This window comes from Macrotis lagotis, chromosome 3, assembly GCF_037893015.1.
Source record: "Macrotis lagotis isolate mMagLag1 chromosome 3, bilby.v1.9.chrom.fasta, whole genome shotgun sequence".
Taxonomy (NCBI): Eukaryota; Metazoa; Chordata; class Mammalia; order Peramelemorphia; family Peramelidae; genus Macrotis; species Macrotis lagotis.
In genome coordinates, this window is record NC_133660.1 from 193702717 (window position 1) to 193720110 (window position 17394).

Consider the following 17394-nt stretch of genomic DNA (forward strand, 5'->3'; position numbering starts at 1 on the left):
GAGGTCAGCTAATGGGAAAATACTTAATAAGCATCAATAATGTGCTAAGCAGTGCACTATTCAGAAAATGCAGAAGACACTTAGACACAGTTTTTGACTTTCTGGAACTAACATTCTAAGGAGACAAGGACAAATATGCATAATATTCTCCTCCCCTTCTTCCCTTTTGGGGATAGAACAAGGGAAAAGGTAGATGCTGGTTGATTGGGAGCTTCTGTACTAAAATTCAATTCTGTTCTGAATAGCAATTTTCCTTGAGGATTTGAATAAATTACCTGATATGCTTCAGTTTCAACTAGAGGTGGAAAGGACCTTAGCACTGTTAACTAAGGTCTTCTTGACAAATGAGGAGATTGGGGCAGCTAGGTGGCACAGTGGATAAAGCACTGATCCTGGAGTCAGGAAGACTTGAATTCATATCTGACTAAGACAAGTAATACTTACTTGGCTGTGTAACCTTGGGCAAGTCACTAAACCCCATTACTTTACAAAAATAAAAATAAGTGAATAAATGAGGAGATTGAAGACCATAGAAGTGAAAGGATTTGATTAACTCACCATAAGCATTTATTATGTTCTTACTATTTGTTAAATAATCTGGTAAATTCTGGGGAACACAAAGAAAGGCAAAAATATTATTCCTGTTTTCAAGGAGCTTAAATTCTGATGAGGGAGACCACAGAAATAATCTCAGAGGGAAGGCACAATCACCAGGAGAATCAGGTCTTCTGAAGAGGCAGAATTTGCAATGAGTTTTGAAGAAAGTCAGGGAATATAAAAGGTGGAGGGGAGAAGGAAAAATATTTCAAGCCTAGAGGGCCACCAATAGAAAGACAAGGAGTCTGATATGTTCAAGGTTTAGCAAGAGTTCATGGAGTGAAGTAAAATATAGATAGAAACAGACCAGGTTGTAATAGGCCTTTATTTGTTTTGTTTTTGCAAGGCAGTGGGGTTAAGTGACTTGCCCGAGGCCACACAGCTAGGCAATTATTAAGTGTCTGAGGTCAAATTTGAACTCAGGTTCTCCTGACTCCAAGACTGGTGCTCTATTCACTGTGCCACCTAGCTGCCCTTGTAATAGGACTTTAAAAGCCAAGTAGAGTATTTTTATAGTAGACCTTGGAAATAATGAGTCAATGGAGCTTAATGAGGAAGGAATGACTTGACTAGACAGTTGCCTTAAGAAAGTCACTTTGGAGAGAGAAAATATAATAGATGATAGTGGGGGGGGATGGATGGAGGGAGTTACAATTAACAACAGCAACTGTGGAAAAATATGGAAGTAACTTCTATGATGGATTTATGATAAAGAATGTGATCCACCCGAGATGGAGCTGATGGCATCAGAACACAGATTGAAATACAATTTTTCCTCTTTCTTTCACTTTATTTCTCATGAGGTTTTATCTTTTTTGGGGGGGTATTATGTTTACTCTTAAACAAGAATATTTTAGTAATGTGTAAATAAAAATAAATACAAAAAAAAGAAGCAGGAGAGATGGGAATTCAGGGAAGCCTAGAAGGATCTGCATGAACTAATGCTGAGCGAGATGAGCAGAACCAGAAAAACATTGTACCCCTAACAGCAACATGGGGGTGATGATCAACCTTGATGGACCTGCTCATTCCATCAATGCAACAATCAGGGACAATTTTGTACATACCATCTGTATCCAGAGAAAGAATTGTGGAATTTAAACAAAGACCAAAGACTATTACCTTTAACTTAGAAAAATACCTGTTATTTTATTATGTAATTTTGCTATCTCTTATACTTTATTTCTCTTCCTTATGGATATGATTTCTCTCTCATCACATTCAACTTAGATCAATGTATACTATGGAAAGACTAACAGACTGCCTTCTGTGGGAGTGGGAGGAGGGAAGCAAGATTAGGGGGAAAGTTGTAAAACCCAAAATAAATAAAATCTTTATTTAAAAAACAAAAGAAAGTCACTTTGGCAGATAAATGGAAGATGGATTTAAGTGAGGAGAGTCTTGAAGTACGGATAATAATTTAAAAACTATTTCAGTAGAATAGGCAGCTAGGTGGTGCAGTGGAGATAGTGTCAGACCTGAAGTCAGGAAGACTCATCGTTTTGAGTTCAAATCTGAATTCAGACACTAACTAGTTATGTGAACCTGGGCAAATCACTTAACCTTTTTGGCCTCAGTTTCCTCATCTGTAAAATGAAGTGGAAAAGGAAATGGCAAATCGTGCCAATATATTTGCCAAGAAAGCCTCAAATGGGGACCTTAAGGAGCTGGAGCAGGACTGAACAATAATACTTGAGAGGTAATGAGTGTGAGTGGAGACATAGGATGTGAACAATACATGTTGTAACAATACATGTAAAGGTGGAAATAACAAGATTTGACAGTACATTGAATATGTGGGGTGAAGGAGAGTGAAGAATTGAGGATGTCAATGAGGTGATGAACCTGGGTGACTGAGAAGATGTGTACTCAATAGTAAGAAAAAAACTGGGAAGAGGCTAAAGTTTGGAGATAAAAACTAGTTCTACTTTAGACATGTTGTGTCTGATAGACAGATAGTTTGAGATTTTCTAAAGGCAATCAGAGTTGACTCAGAATTCAGAGTGGGATTGATAAAAGGAATTAAGACTAGATCTATAGACCTGGGAACTATCTATATAGATATGAAAATTGATCCCATGGGTATTGATAGCAACACCAGTGAGAAAATGTAGAGGTAGAAGAGGGCCTACAACAGAGTTTTTATAAATGCCCTCAGTTAGTCACATGTGAGATGGATGAAGTCAGGCAAAAGAGATAGAGAAGGAATGGTCAGATAGGTGGGAGGAGAACCAGGAGAGAGGAATGTTATAGTGGAAATGCTGAAAGGAGTAAAGGAGGAAACAGTGAAGGAAGATGTGAGATGAGGAATATGGAAAAAAGAAAGTACTCTTGGAAATGGTTTCACTTGTTTTCAGTGAAGTATGTGGTGAGGTTCTCAGCAAAGGGGTAGGGGTTGAAATGTATTGGGATGTTTGAGAAGAGATGGAAAGGTCTGGAATAGCTTCAGGTGATGAGCCAGATAGCAAATAAATTAGGGAGCTATGAAAGAATTACTTTGCTTCTGCAATGAGAATCTATTTGAGATTCCATGATTTTCCTTAGCTTCATTCAGAAGAAGAGAAGGAGCAAAGGAGGAAAATGTTAGGAGTAATTCCAGGACTGTGCTTTGGTGGAGACAAAGCTGGCAAGAAATTCAAGTATAGAGAGGACATTCTATAAAATTGAACTGAATCATCAAGATAGGGAAATGAAAATGATGGTCTGAAAAAGGAGAAAGATGGTGATAATAGTGAGATTAAAGGTCATATTAAAGACATAGTGAGGATGCAAACCAAGATTAGAGACCATAAAGCATATGGAAATATGGAATGAGAAAAAGATTATGGTCAGAAAAAGAAACTTTAGAATTTGTGATTATAGAAGCAGAACAACTGTGGGTGATTGTAAATATAGAAGTAGAATGATTGTGGGTTCAAATCCAAGGATATGAACATCTCTGCACTGTAGTAGAGGAGTGGAGTGAGTCTGTCATTGTCTCACAAGTTTGTTAAAGCTTTAAACCATGATATAAGTATGAGATTGACATTGTTGTTGTTATCATCATTATCATCATTGACAGTGGCACAGCTAAGAAGCTGGTCTCCTGGCTTCCAGTTTGGTGTCTTATTTTTTTTCAGCATTTCTACTATAGCCATTAATTCTGAATGCTTAAAAACCAATCTTATGACCAAAATCTTTTGTTCATGCCAAAAATTTTCATTACTATCTTCAACTTTTTACTTTTACTCTTACTTCTATTATTACTTTTCCATTGCACCCTAAGGACCTAGTGACCTTCCACTTGACTTGCTGCTGAAACCTTTCATAGTGTTATCTCCCCACCATTGGAACAGAAGCTCCTAGAGAGAAGCTCTTACAAACTCTCTGTTTGAATCCTTAGTGTTGGCATGCTGCTACAAACATAGGAAGTGATTAAGAAATACTTTTGTCATTCATTTATTTAATCAATCAGTTAACAAGCAATTGAGAAGTACTAAGGATCCAAGAAAAAAATGTCCCAGTCTTATAAGTCTTAAGGGTCTTATATTCTGCCGGAGGAGGTGACCTACACATAAATAAGTACTATAATGAATACTAAGTCAGTGAAGGTGAGTAGAAGCTGAGAAAATTAGAAAAAAGGGTTTGGTGGAAGTGGACTTAAAGAAAATTTTGATGGAAATACACTCTAGAAACAAAGGATACTTAGTGGAAAGGCATAAACAGGAGATCAATTGTACTGTGTAAGAGATAGCAAGAAGATTAACTTAATTTGGAATCCACTTACCAAGTCCTTCTGCGCCTTAATCTGAAATTAGAAGAAAGTGTTCTGTGTGAGGAACAGCAAGAGAACCAAGTGGGCTGAGCCATAGAGGGGAGCAAAGGGAACCCATTTACCAAGTCTTCTGGGACTTCCTCTGGTGATAGAATAAGACAGAAGGAGGCAGAGGGAGGTCCTAAAGACAAAGCAACAGAAAATGGATTGACCAAGCAATGTGATAGGTTTATGTTAGATACGTGGAAGAACTTCTTGAAAGTGATCATTATTACCCTTTTGACTGGGTTACCAAAGGAGACTAGAATTTTCATTACTACAGACCTTTCAAATTGGCAAACTCTTCCATGCTCACCTGGATTTTAACAACAAACACACCTCTTCTGTTCTCTCCCATGCTCCTCCCCATTCCCTGACTCATTGAGGCAGCTTCTGATAGCACTGGTTAGCCTTTGCTGATATTTTACATTGTTTAAGCTCCAATTCACTTTTCTTATTTTTTAATTTTAAAATCCATTTTTGCATTCACAATTTCAGACAAAGTTTACATTTAAAATATTGTCAGGATTGGGAAAGTAGAATACACAAATCCCTTTGTCCCTTGGTTTACACATGCATTCTTGCTCTTCAATTATTTACACTTTTTTCTCTCCCTTAACGCCCAATTGCTCTTCTCACTCTGTCCTATAGTAGACCCACACATCCACACTCTTTTTTTTTCAACCCTTATGTTACACTTAACACTTTCTATTATCCACATATGTTTTTCTCAAAATGCCTATACATATACATGCTTACAATATGGATATACATACTCTTATCCTTCTGCCTCAAAACACATTTTTTTCCCACATTTCCTCAATACATGGATAATTCTATAGTTTCTGAGCTTGAATCATTTTGCCTCAAATAAGGGAGTTGTCAGAGTAGAACTATGTATGGGCAGAAACAATACACCATTGAAAGTGAGCAAAAGGGTGTGGGGCATTTCCTCTGTTCCACCTTCTGCCACCTGATGTGGCTCAGGTTGGCTGCTGGTTGTGTACAGAGTCCAAAGAGACTGCTGGGAATCAGTAAATGTAGTTCTCTAATATCCTCTGGTTCTTGGCCCTACCTGTGCCAACGACTCTGCTGGGCACACCCTTCTCCTTCCCCTTTACTAGACAAACAAAATGTGTGTATACTCAGTGCTTCCAGTTGGCTGCTGCCCAAAGGCAGCCCAACTCTGGGAGGCAAATGGCTCCTAAGCCCTGGGGAAGGATAGGGTAAGGAAAGCTGCCTAGCTTCTCCCAGCATGGAAGGAAGAATTGAGCTGAATATGCACCTATTCAGAAGGGCAGAAATCCAAAAATAACTAATAGCAGTAGCATTTCTTTTGACACGACCAGAAATAGATCTTATTTCAAAACAGACCAGGGCTTCTTCATATCAAATGAATCAAAGATCTTCATAGTTCTTATAAAAATATAAGGAAATCCTTTTTAAAAGGCGGCTGCCCCCACTCCCAAACTCATCCACTCGTTTTACTAGAATGTTTTCCAGTACAAGACCTATCTGGTTTTTATGGGAACCCTTTAGGATTAGAAAGACAGGCTGGGGGGCGGAGGGGGGGGAGGCTGAGACCTGGGAAAAAATAGGAATCGGACTCTGGAATTTGACAGAATTTTAGGGGGAAAGTGGTGTTTTCTGGTGATTGAGAGAAGTGAAAAGTAAAGGAAGCAGAGACTGCTGAGAGATATTTGGAAGGTAAAGATCATATGAGAAATGGAAATTATAAAAATGGAAACAGGCCTCCAAGATTTAGTTAGATGTCAAAGGTGATCTTTGGCAGAAACTATAGCAAAGATTTTCCTATCAGGATGTGGTTTGTTGCTTAATAGTAATCTTCTCTTCCATTTTGATATCGAAGGCAAGTGTCATGGTTCATACATCTTCATTGTGAATAGCTGAGAATATAGGATGGAGGAGGGGAAAGAAGTCCATAGAATTCTGCATATAGGGAATACTGAGTTCTAAAGAAAGAAAAGGAATGGGGAAATTGCTTTGGGCAAGAAAAAACAAGGATGAAAGATGGAAAGGTCTCCCTCATCTTTATAAAATTTTTCTCATTTTGGACCAATCCTATCTCATATAATCGCAAGATGAGCTGACTTTATACTCAAGGAACATTCCATTTTCTCAGGAATTGATTCTCACCTTAAAAAATATTCTTAGATCCACAAGTAGTGCCAGCTGAGGCACACACAAAAAATGTGTACAGCAAGTCATTTGTCCTTACAAAAGGAATTTGAATCACTGCTTGATAGCATCTAGATCTCTAAAGTAACCTTAGAGGCCATCCCATCCCTCTTCTCTGGATATTTTGCCTCTGACACGTGTTGCCATTTTGACCCAGAAATGCCCAAGGACTCTCTTTGTTAGAAACTGAGCTTGTCTTTCCTGCGATCTAGACTTATCTGTCTGACTTTGCCCACCAGATTCTGCTGCCATTTGAAAGTATCACTGCAAGGTTCTGTTTTTATCAAACTACACTGGTAAAGAGGATCTGATAAACAAATTCATGATAAAGAATTTGGGACTGATAGCTTGCTTGTCCTAGAATATTAACATTTAAATTTTTTAAATGTCACATTCTAGGGAAACCTCTCCCTCATGATGCATTTTGGACATATAAAGATGGGCTAATCAGGGAGACATCTATGGGCAGACCACCCCCCCCAGTAAAATTACAAAGAGGATTTTTATAGAATTTATTGGAATGTAAGTTCCTAGAGGGCAAGGGCTATTTCATTTTTTGTATTTTTAGAGCTTATGAAAGTTCCTTTCACTAAATGGGTATATCATAAATGCTTGTCAAATGGGTAGCAAAATTTAAAAGGATAAAGGTTAAGATGTTGAGTTGAAAACAAAGAAAAATTATGAAATTTTTGGAAACTTCATCTTCCAATACTGATTACCATTTGTGTTCCAAATTCACTCATCCGGAGGAGACTTAAAATCACCAAATCATTGGTATCTTAGGAAATATGAGGAAATAATTTCTGAGGACTAGAGGTGAATTCTCAGATTCTCAAGGCCAGAGCCATACCTATTCACAGTCTTAGAAAACTTGCCTCAACTCCAGAAAAGGAAACAAGTAGTAGCAGAAGATGTCACACAAAGAACTTCCAAACGTGTTTTAATACAGTGAAAGCACAAAGTAGGCTAGGTTATCTCCATGGATTGGTTTTCTCTGTTTCGGGTCTAAAGCCTTGAAGGAGCAGTAAACATCATTATTTTATAGGGAGGAAATTGAGGACCAGAGAGAGGAAGTCATTTAACCAAAGTCACACAGGTAATGAATGACAGAGCCTGGAATTCTTCTCATTCGAAATCCAGGGCTCATTTCTGTCTATACGAGATGTAGTGGAAATAATGGAAGCTAAGCTGGAAGCTTGTGTAATGAATTTGATTAAGGGCTGCTCGACACAAGCTCTGAGGTCTTTATTTGGGCCACAAGTACCCTAGAATTACCAAGTGGTCACTCCCTTCGCCTTGGTGATGGCAAGCATGACAGACTCCCCTACGTCGCAGCAATGCCATTGTGGGATTTATATGTTTGGCAGTAATGTTTGTGAATGGGTTTTTTTTTTTTCCCTTCTGCTGGGGGTGGGGGGTGGGGTGGTTCCCGGCTTGACCCTTAATATTTTCGAACCCCCAGGGTAATGAATGCTTTATATCAGACTTTGACTCTATTATTAGAACTAATAAGCATGATCCCACCGGTGGCGGTTGCTAACGGTTCTGGGGGCGTATTAACTTTCTGAGGAGCAGTAGCAGCTCGCTGGCTTGAGACACCCCAAGGACTGAATGATTGCATCCTGGGAGCTGCCATCTATGCACAGGGTGCAGACAGAGTCCTAGGCAGGGCACTCCCAGCAATTTCTAACTGCCTTCCTGCCACTCTCTTCGCTCCAAGATTGTGATTCAATTTGTTTTGAGAGCGTGCGTGTGTTTCGGGGGGGGGGGGGGCTACCACCTTTTATGGGGGGGGGTGAGTAAAATTGAGTTGAACTAATGAACTTGCTTTATTTTATGTTCAAAGTGGGACCCCGGGCTGGTGAACTTCCACAGCGATGCAAATCAGATCCAAACCAGTCTTTGGAGCCAATAGCTCGGCGCTGAAAAAGCCAACAGGATGGCACCACCACCTTTGAATCTCGTCCTGTGGCCCTCTTCTCATTGGCAGAAAGACAAAAGATGAATTACAATGACCAGAATGGCGTGAAAGTCTACGGGGGATCCCCAGGCTTCCAGGTGGGGAGGGGGAGGGGAAGCTTGCCAGGAAGCAAAATTTCTAGCTTGGCTGCCCCCCCTCCCCTCCCCGCAGGTGTCTCGATGCGGGGTGCGGGCAGAAAGGGGGGCCCGAGCCCGCCCCGGAGTCGCGCCGAGTCTATGGGACGGGGGACCCCGGAGCAGCCCCCCGGGCCGGAGCCCGGCGGGGAGCGCCCCCCGGGCCGGAGGGGGGCGGGAGGGAGGAGCCGCCGCCCGGGCTGCCGCCGCGGGGGTGGAGGCGGCGGCGGCCGCGGCTCGGCGGCGGCAGGTGGCCCAGCGCGGGCCGGCAGGCGGGGAGGGCGGGGAGAGAGAAGGTGGCGCCTCCGGCGGGGGCCGGTCCCGGGGCCGGGCTCTGCACCAGGTGACCCCGTGCCAGGCTCGGAGCCGGCCGGCCCTCGCGGTCCCCTCCCCCGAGTCCCCACGGAGCCGGGCTGCGCGGGGCAGGAGCAGCTGCAGCCGCCGCCCGCCACGGACCAGGACCGCCCGGGCCCCCGAGCCGGAGCCATGTCCCCCCGGCCCGCGGCGGACAACGGGGAGGAGGAGGAGGAGGAGGAGGAGGAGGAGGAGGAGGAGGAGGAGGAGGAGGAGGAGGAGGAGGAGAGCCCGAGGGGCTGCGCCCGCGGGGTCCCCCCGGGCCTCGGCGGCCGCCCCTCCGCGATACTCCTGCTCTGCTGCTTGGTGAGCCGCCCCTGCCCCTGCCCCTGCCCCTGCCCCTGCCCCTGCCCCCGCCCCCCCACTCCCCGGGCTTCCATCTCCCCAGGGTGTGGTGTGTGGAGCGGGGGGCCCCCGCGGCCGCCACTGGGCTCCCCGGCTCCCGCGGCGAGCAGGCTGGCAAGCCTTGAGTTTTTCTTTCTTTCCGTGCCTGCTGCGTACTCCACACACCCGAAAAGGGGAGCTCAGGTGCCGGAGTGCTTTGGGATGCACCGGGAGTTTCTTTCTTTCTCTTTTCTCCTTTCCCCTTCCTTCCCCCCGAACTCCTCACTCACTCACGTTCTCCCGCAGCATCTCTCCCACGCACCCGTTCCAGCCTCACAGAATGCCCTTTCCCCCACGAGTCCGTGGCCAACTCGCTCCGGACTGGCGAGCCCGCTCGCTGTGCCCCTCAGGCTCCCCTCTCTCCTTCAGCCTGGTTTCCCCACTCCCTCGTAGCCCCGGTCGCCTTTCCTTCCTCTGCTCGCTCCTTCCAGATTCTGGGCTCACACGCTCCTTCTTGCCTCTTGCACTCTTCTGCTTATAGCCCTCTGGGAACTGGAATCACCATCGCGCTTGAACTCTCCAAAGTTTCAGATGGCAGGCAAAGGAGCAATTCTAGATAAACTATTTAATAGCATTTTATTTGTACTTAGCGAAAGGTTCTGCCATTTGCCTCAGAGCTCCAGTTTGGTCTGTGCACTTGTTTGTCATACACAACCAAAGTCAGTCACCGAGACACTGAAGCTATTAATTTTAAGTAGGAGGATAAGTTAGACCTTCGAAACAGGGTGATAACGTTATCTCCAGATTCTCCTCATTCTTCCTGAGTTAAATTGTATTGAATTTGCAGATTGGCCCTTTTGGGTTCATCTTACCTTAACTTTCAGGATCCTGTACAAATCTGGTGTTATTTGATGATATATTACTGCAAATAATCAAAATGGTAAATGCTGAATCATGAAACTGATGTAATAGGAAATTTACAGGATGCGAAAGAAATTAGCCTGTATATCCAGATTATTTATTTATTTATTTTTGGTATTGTCATTGTTGGGGGAATGCCGATGGGGAAGAGATTAATTTCATGTTTTGGTTTAGAAAGTGTGGAAAAAGTAAAAATGGTTTCTCTGGGATTTGGTATCCGGAACATGAAACCTCTCTTTACCTTTATGAGCCTTGCTACCATGAAGTTTCACTTCTTCAAATTAGAAACCACTATGATAGCAAATCATCAGTTTTAATTCTACCTTAAAAATCTACCTGTTGAGTGTACACAGATTTTCATCTTACTTTGGAATTATCAAAGCTGCACTATAAAATTATCTAGGCATTTTCAGCCAAAGTTGTCATTTTAAATGAAGGGAAAAAAAATTATTAGTTCAGGAACTATCATTATTTAATACTTGTGCCATAGGGCTGTATAGCAAGGTGTAATTAATAAAACTCTGTTCTAACAACTGACGGAGTTCTTACCTAGATAGATGATGCCTTTCCATGAGATACTTGTACATCAGCAGAAATGGAATAATGTGAAAGGGTTCCAAGTGGAGAACATTCTCCCCCATGTCCCCAATCTGGAAAGAACAGAAACCCAGGTTTTTATAACTTCTAGTATATAGGGTAGGTATAAAAAAGGTTGGAGGTCAAAGGTGATACCTGGGGAATTGGAAATGTTCGTGGACAAATATGAAATTTTCTGTGAGCAGAAGAGAAAAATCAAGAAACAGGGCACTGCATAAAAAAGAAATAATGTTTATGGATAGACTAAAGATTGAGGTGTGAGGAAGAACCCCCCCAAAAGAAAGAGAATTCCAGAAAACACTGTAACATGGAAAATAACTAGAGCATGGATGAATGTCTTGGCAAAGAGAGAAGGAAGGGAATTTTTTTTTGAAAATATGAAGAAGGAAATGTCATTGATTCTTGTCCATTTGTGTGTTCATCAGATACACCTCTGATTACCATCTAATGAAAGAAATAAAAACTCCCAATTTAATGTAAAGAATTTGCCAACCAAGCAGGAGAAAGACTTAAAATATTTTTAAACCATTACTTTGCTTTGAAGGCTAGTTAGTTTGTTATTGGTTAGCTGAGTTTTTAGAAAAATAGAGGAATTCTGGAGTTCACCATAGGCCATTGGAGATTGCATAACACAGGTTTAAATAATGGTGTGGGGAAACTGGTGCCTAGGAGGGGGAGTTTTGTAAAGAGATACTGTGTTGTCTAGTCAGTCTCTTAAGAGGATACTGGGTGGAGAGCCCTGTCCTAGGTGCTGCAGCTGCATACAAAAGAACAAAAGGCCTGTTCTCTGTCTTGGAAGTTTACAAAGAAGCTTGGGGAAATCTAACGTAAAGAAATAACCAAAGGACTCTGAGAGAAGCGAGATATAGTGGAAAGAGCAAGAGCACTGTCTTCAGGAAGACAGTGGAGACAGGGTTCTAGTTCCATCTCTGCTACTATTAACTTGTGTGACCTTTAACAAATCAGTTCTCTCTTTACCTTGGTTTCCTCAACTGTAAAATGAGGGCTTTGAACTCAATGATATCTAAGCTACCTCTAGTCATCTATTACTGTAAATGCTGAGTGGACTTAAGTAATGGAATCATCAGTCAGTTGGGATAAATCAGAAAGGTTTTATTTTTTTAACAGGATTGAAAAGGAATCACAAGGTACTTGCATTGATATGGAAATGGAGACCATCTGGATGTTAAAGAATTTCAAACAATTTCATTTGACTGAAGTCCAGGAAAATCTAGCCATCCATCTGTCCGTCTGTCCATCCATCAATCCTATCCATGTATTCAACAATTTTTTAGGTTTCAGAGGAAATACAAAGATAAATAAGACTGGATACGTGATCTCAAGGAGCTTCTAGTCTAGTTGGAAAATACAATAAAAGATATATATTAATGGAAGTATACCTTAGAATATAAGTGCTCTGAGCCATGAGAGGGAGGGATCAGGGATATTAGAGCTAGAGTGAGTGAGTTTGAGTTGAACCTTTTTTAGTAGGTATTACATAGGAGGGGAGAACTGAGTGTTTTAGGGATAAAGGGAAGAGTAGTGTGAATCAAATGTAGGGGAAGGATGCAATACAGTCAGGGAATGTTTTCCTGGAATTTATAATATATAAGAAAAATTAATTTGAGAGAAAGTCACAAAGGTAGATTAGGGCCATTCAGTGAAGGGTCTTGAGTTTACTTCTAAAGAGTTTGAAGCTTCTAGACCCTGGAATTCCTAACCTTTTTTTATGTCTTGGACTTTTTTTTAGGTTTTTGCAGGGCAAATGGGGTTAAGTGGCTTGCCCAAGGCCACACTGCTAGGTAATTATTTTTTTTTTGGGGGGGGGGATTTAGGTTTTTTTTCCACAAGGCAGTGGGGTTAAGTGGTTTACCCAAGACCACACAGCTAGGTAATTATTAACTGTCTGAGACTGGACTTGAATTCACGTACTCCTGACTCCAGGACCAGCATTCTATCCATTGCACCACCTAGCTGCCCCATGTTTTGAACATCTTTGACAGATCTGTGGACCCCTTTTCAGAACATTGTTTTTATATAATCGAAGGAAATGCTAAATTTGGGGCTTGGCCATACAAATCCATAGACCCTCTGAAACTTATCTACAAACCTCTAATAAACCTTTGAACCCTAAATTAAGAACCCCTGATCTATACCCTAAATACAAAGGAATGTTCAATACATTTGAATTATTCTTTTCACTCAATACTTAAATGCATAGTACTTAAGTTATCATAAACTGTTCTGACTCTTCTCATGAAGAGATATTGTTTCATCTAAAGTAATCTAAAATCAGTTAATAGGGACAGAAACAAATTGTGGAAACTACCCAGAAGAAGCAGGACTTTAGTAGTAAAAATAGAAGATGCTTTATCTTTAGTCAAGGCAGAGGAGGTCTTAGAAGTCTTCCCCTCTTTTCTTCCAATTCCCATTGAGATGCTGAGATTACCTGTGTGTTTGAATGGGTCAGGTCAAATCAACAAGCATTTATTCAGATGTTGCTATGTGCTACTCACAGTGCTGAACTTTGATGATACAAAGAAAAGATACAGAATACAACAGATGTTAAAGGTATCTTTAGAAACTTTACAGATTCAAGTATAAATGATTGGATGACTTTTTTTGGTTTGGTTTTATAATATCCAGTCCTCTTCTTGATTGCCTCCAATGAGACTAAAATTTGAGAGTTGGCTAGGTAGCATGCTGCTTTTACCACACATCCTTATACATGAGCATGAAATAGCCAGTGCCCAAAGAAGGATGAGATGTTTTGTTCTATATTCACTGGGACTTCACAACCATCAATGTTAGTCCAAGAAGAATACTGTGACTGTAGCTAGGATACTGCCAAAGCATGAATAATTGTGATGAGGCCTGAACGATAAGTCACAGAAACCGTGCCAAACAATTTTTTAAAAAAGACAAACCATGGTCACAGCTGTTTTCTGAGAAGTCTGAAGTCAGTGAATGTCAGAGAGCAGGGAGGACTTCTGGATGGTGACCTTTAAGGCAAAGAGATGTAGGGTTCTAATAGCTAAAGCAACCACAGTGGTCTGAGCAGGGTCTTCAGAAATGTCATGACCTATTCAACACAATAGTTGTGATCTCATCTGATTAAACATTCACCAGTTAAATCTTATTGGTGTCTCACTTGGCTAAAATCTGAAAGTCCACCATAGCACCATCTGTTAGATATGGCTTTGCTAGAATGCAGTTCTGCCCATTCCCAACAGTGGCCTTGAATGTGCAAAGATTTTTTTTTTAATTGAAAAATAAGTGTCATGATCACCAGTATCAAAGGCAGCTGTAGAGCTAAAATAATCAGTGTGGAGAGTTGTACTTGTTGGACAGCAAGAGGACAAAGAAATAAGAGGATTTTAGTACAGCAGATGTATGTGGGGGACAGCAGATTATAGCTGTTATGGATGTCAGAGAGTTTTCAGTTAGTAGAGATAGACTGCATTAAAAAAAAAAGACTTTTATTGATATCTTTTGTTTTTACACATCTGTTGCCCCTTGTAGCCTTCCTTAAATCCCTCCTTAGAGAGTCATCCCTTGAAAAAAAAAAGAAAAGGAAAAGAAATTTTGTTTAAAATGGGAAAAAAGGGAATAAAAGAAAAAAATTCAGCAAAACAGATCAATATATTGAAAAAAATCTGACATGTGCAATGTTCACACCAATATCACACAACTTCTGCAAAGGAATAGGAGGAGGGATCTTCTCATAGATCCTTTGGGCTTAGCCTGAATCTAGCTACCATGAATTTATTGATTATGTACTAAATGTTGAGTACCTTGTCTAGTAAATAAAAAGGAAACCAGAAGCAATTTTCAATTATATTTAATCAGTAGGAACCATGGATCATTGAAGTCCAAAGACAATAAAGTCTCACTTGTACATAGTGCTTTGTTTGCAAAGTTCAATGTTAAATTATTTGATTTGATTCTCATAACAAACCTATGAGTTAAAGCAAATACTATCATCATTTTACAGATCAGGTAGACTGAGGATCAGAGAAGTTAAATGGCTTACTCCTCACCACATGACCATTAAATATTAGAGGCAAAATCCAAATCTTTATCCCTTGAACTTTCAAATCCAACAATCACTATACCAAATTGATTCTCAAATTAATTCAATAAACAAGTAAGCAAGCAAAAACCTTTAATTTTTGCCAAAAGTTTCCTATGAATAGTTAGTCTGCTTTCTCTTCATATTTGCTCTATTTATAGGATGTCTCAAGTGGTAAGGAGAACATCTAGCAAGAAGAAGGGAAAAAGAACTTGGATAATTCGCTAACATATTAACCAACTGAAGTATAAACTAAAATTCATACTATTTAGCTTTTTGTTTTCTGGCTCTTACTCTGTGGAGAGAATCCATAATCTGTGAAAGGAATCAAGGGGCTATTGAGGTCAGGTGGAAAAGCAGAGATGTTGCTGTTTCCTTGTATTTGCTTTCTTCTCTTCTTCACTGATAGGACTCAGTGGAATTATGGTGATAAAAATGGTGGTGGTAATGGTTGAAGTAATGAAGTGTTGGTCGTGGTGGTAATGGTGATAGAACTGATGATGTGATGATAGGTAGTAAATCATTTTAGGCAAGAATGAAACTACGGAGGATGCTGGAGAAGTGATTTTTGATAAGTTATTAAATCACCTGCTGCCTGAACTTTGGACTGTAGTTACAGAGGGGAGCAGGTCACAATTATAGCCACGTATTCATTTTACATTGCAGCATTTCTTGGGATATGGCCAGAGAATGTGGATCCTTCCACATAAGCCATTAGTCCTCACAAAGCAGTTTTTAAACTTTTTTGATCTCAGAACTTCTTTATAATACTCCTGAAAATTATTGAGGACTTCAGAAAACTTTTATTTATGTGGGTTGTAACAATTTATATTAGAAATTATCAAATTAGAAATTGAAGTATATATTTAAAAAATATTTATTTTTGTTGTTGTAAATTATTTCATAGCCAAATTTGACATTTTCTTGACAAAGATAATTTGAATGATTTACCATTTTCTTCACTAGCTCATATTACAGATGAGGAAGCTAAGGGAAGGTTAAGTGACTTGCCCAGGGCCACAAATCAGTGTCTGAGGTCAGATTTAAACTCTGAAAGATGAGTTTTCCTGACTCTAGGTCTGGCTGTATCCACTGCCACTGCCACTGCATCACCCACTACTCCTAAATACTTATTTTTTTTTAGGTTTTTGCAAGGCAAATGGGGTTGAGTGGCTTGCCCAAGGCCACACAGCTAGGTAATTATTAAGTGTCTGAGACCGGATTTGAACCCAGGTACTCCTGACTCCAAGGTGGGTGCTTTATCCACTATACCACCTAGCCACCCCTAAATACCTATTAATTAATTTTAAAAACACATTATATGTTAAGATAAATAATATCTTTATTATAAAATAATTATATTTTCCAAAACAAAACAAAAATAGTGAGAAGACTGGTATTGCTTTTCACATTTTTGTAAAGCTCCTTGATGTTTGGTTTGATAGAAGACAGTTGGATTCTCATCTCAACTTCTGCATTCAATCTGTTGTGATATATTGCTTTAGTTGAGGCATATGAAGAAAGTCTGGTCACACATATTTGTAGCTGGGCAAATATAATTTGTAAATAGGCAAATAATATCTTGATATTATTATGAAAATAGTTTTGACCTTGCAAATCTCCTGAATGGGTCTTGGGGACCTCTAAGGCATCCTCAGACTACACCTTAAAAATCATTAGTTTAATACATTTTGGGGACTTAAAGCACTTTTAAAATCCTGCCCCCAAAATATCATTCTTTAATAAATAGAGTATATTTCTGGTATCAAACAATTAGGTATTTAATAAATTCTTGTTGAATGGAATGGAATTTTCTGGCATCAAAGATATCCATGGTTAGGTTATTCCCAACCAATCATTCTTCTGGAAAACATCACTTATTTTATTTGATGTTGTATTTTGTTAATAAAAGTAGGATTTTGGGGCAGCTAGGTGGTGCAGTGGATAGAGCACCAGCCCTGGAGTCAGGAGTACCAGAGTTCAAATCTGACATCAAACACTTAATAATTACCTAGCAGTGTGGCCTTGGGCAAGCCACTTAACCCCATTGCCTTGCCCCCCAAAAAAGGTAATAAAAATAATAAAAAATTAGGATTTCTCTATCTCTAGTCCTGCAAACACTGTAGAAAATGGACTTATAAGTTCCCTCCATTACTTGGAAAAGGTTTCAATCAGCAAATGTGTAGAGACAGTTCAGTCTGATTTTAGTCTTAAGTGTTTGACTGAGCGTACTGGATGTTTTGATTTTCCTAATACGATTTCAGTGTTGGGTTTTGAATTTTATTTGTATTTCAGACATATCTGTGTAACAAAAACATGTCTTGAAGGAAAAAAATGAATGAATTTTGATTATCTACATGTCCTCCCTCCTGCCATTTATAGTGAACATCAAAAATATTTTTCATGGTCTTCTCAATATTGGTTACAGCCTTGGTATCAAGGG

General features: G+C 40.3%; 1 protein-coding gene across 2 annotated transcripts in view; it reads left to right on the forward strand.

Annotated features, from left to right (window-relative positions):
- The first annotated feature begins 8245 nt into the window (after positions 1-8245).
- SEL1L3 (SEL1L family member 3) overlaps positions 8246-17394 on the forward strand; it is a 132018-nt gene continuing 122869 nt past the window's right edge. Inside the window, exons 1-2 of one of the 2 annotated variants that reach the window (XM_074229674.1) lie at positions 8246-8335; positions 8436-8647. In XM_074229674.1, the coding sequence (XP_074085775.1) occupies positions 8591-8647 (57 nt within the window). In that variant the 5' untranslated portion in view covers positions 8246-8335; positions 8436-8590. Of the gene's footprint in view, positions 8336-8435; positions 8648-9256; positions 9344-17394 lie in introns of those variants that run through there. The other variant, XM_074229675.1, reaches the window with a different exon arrangement.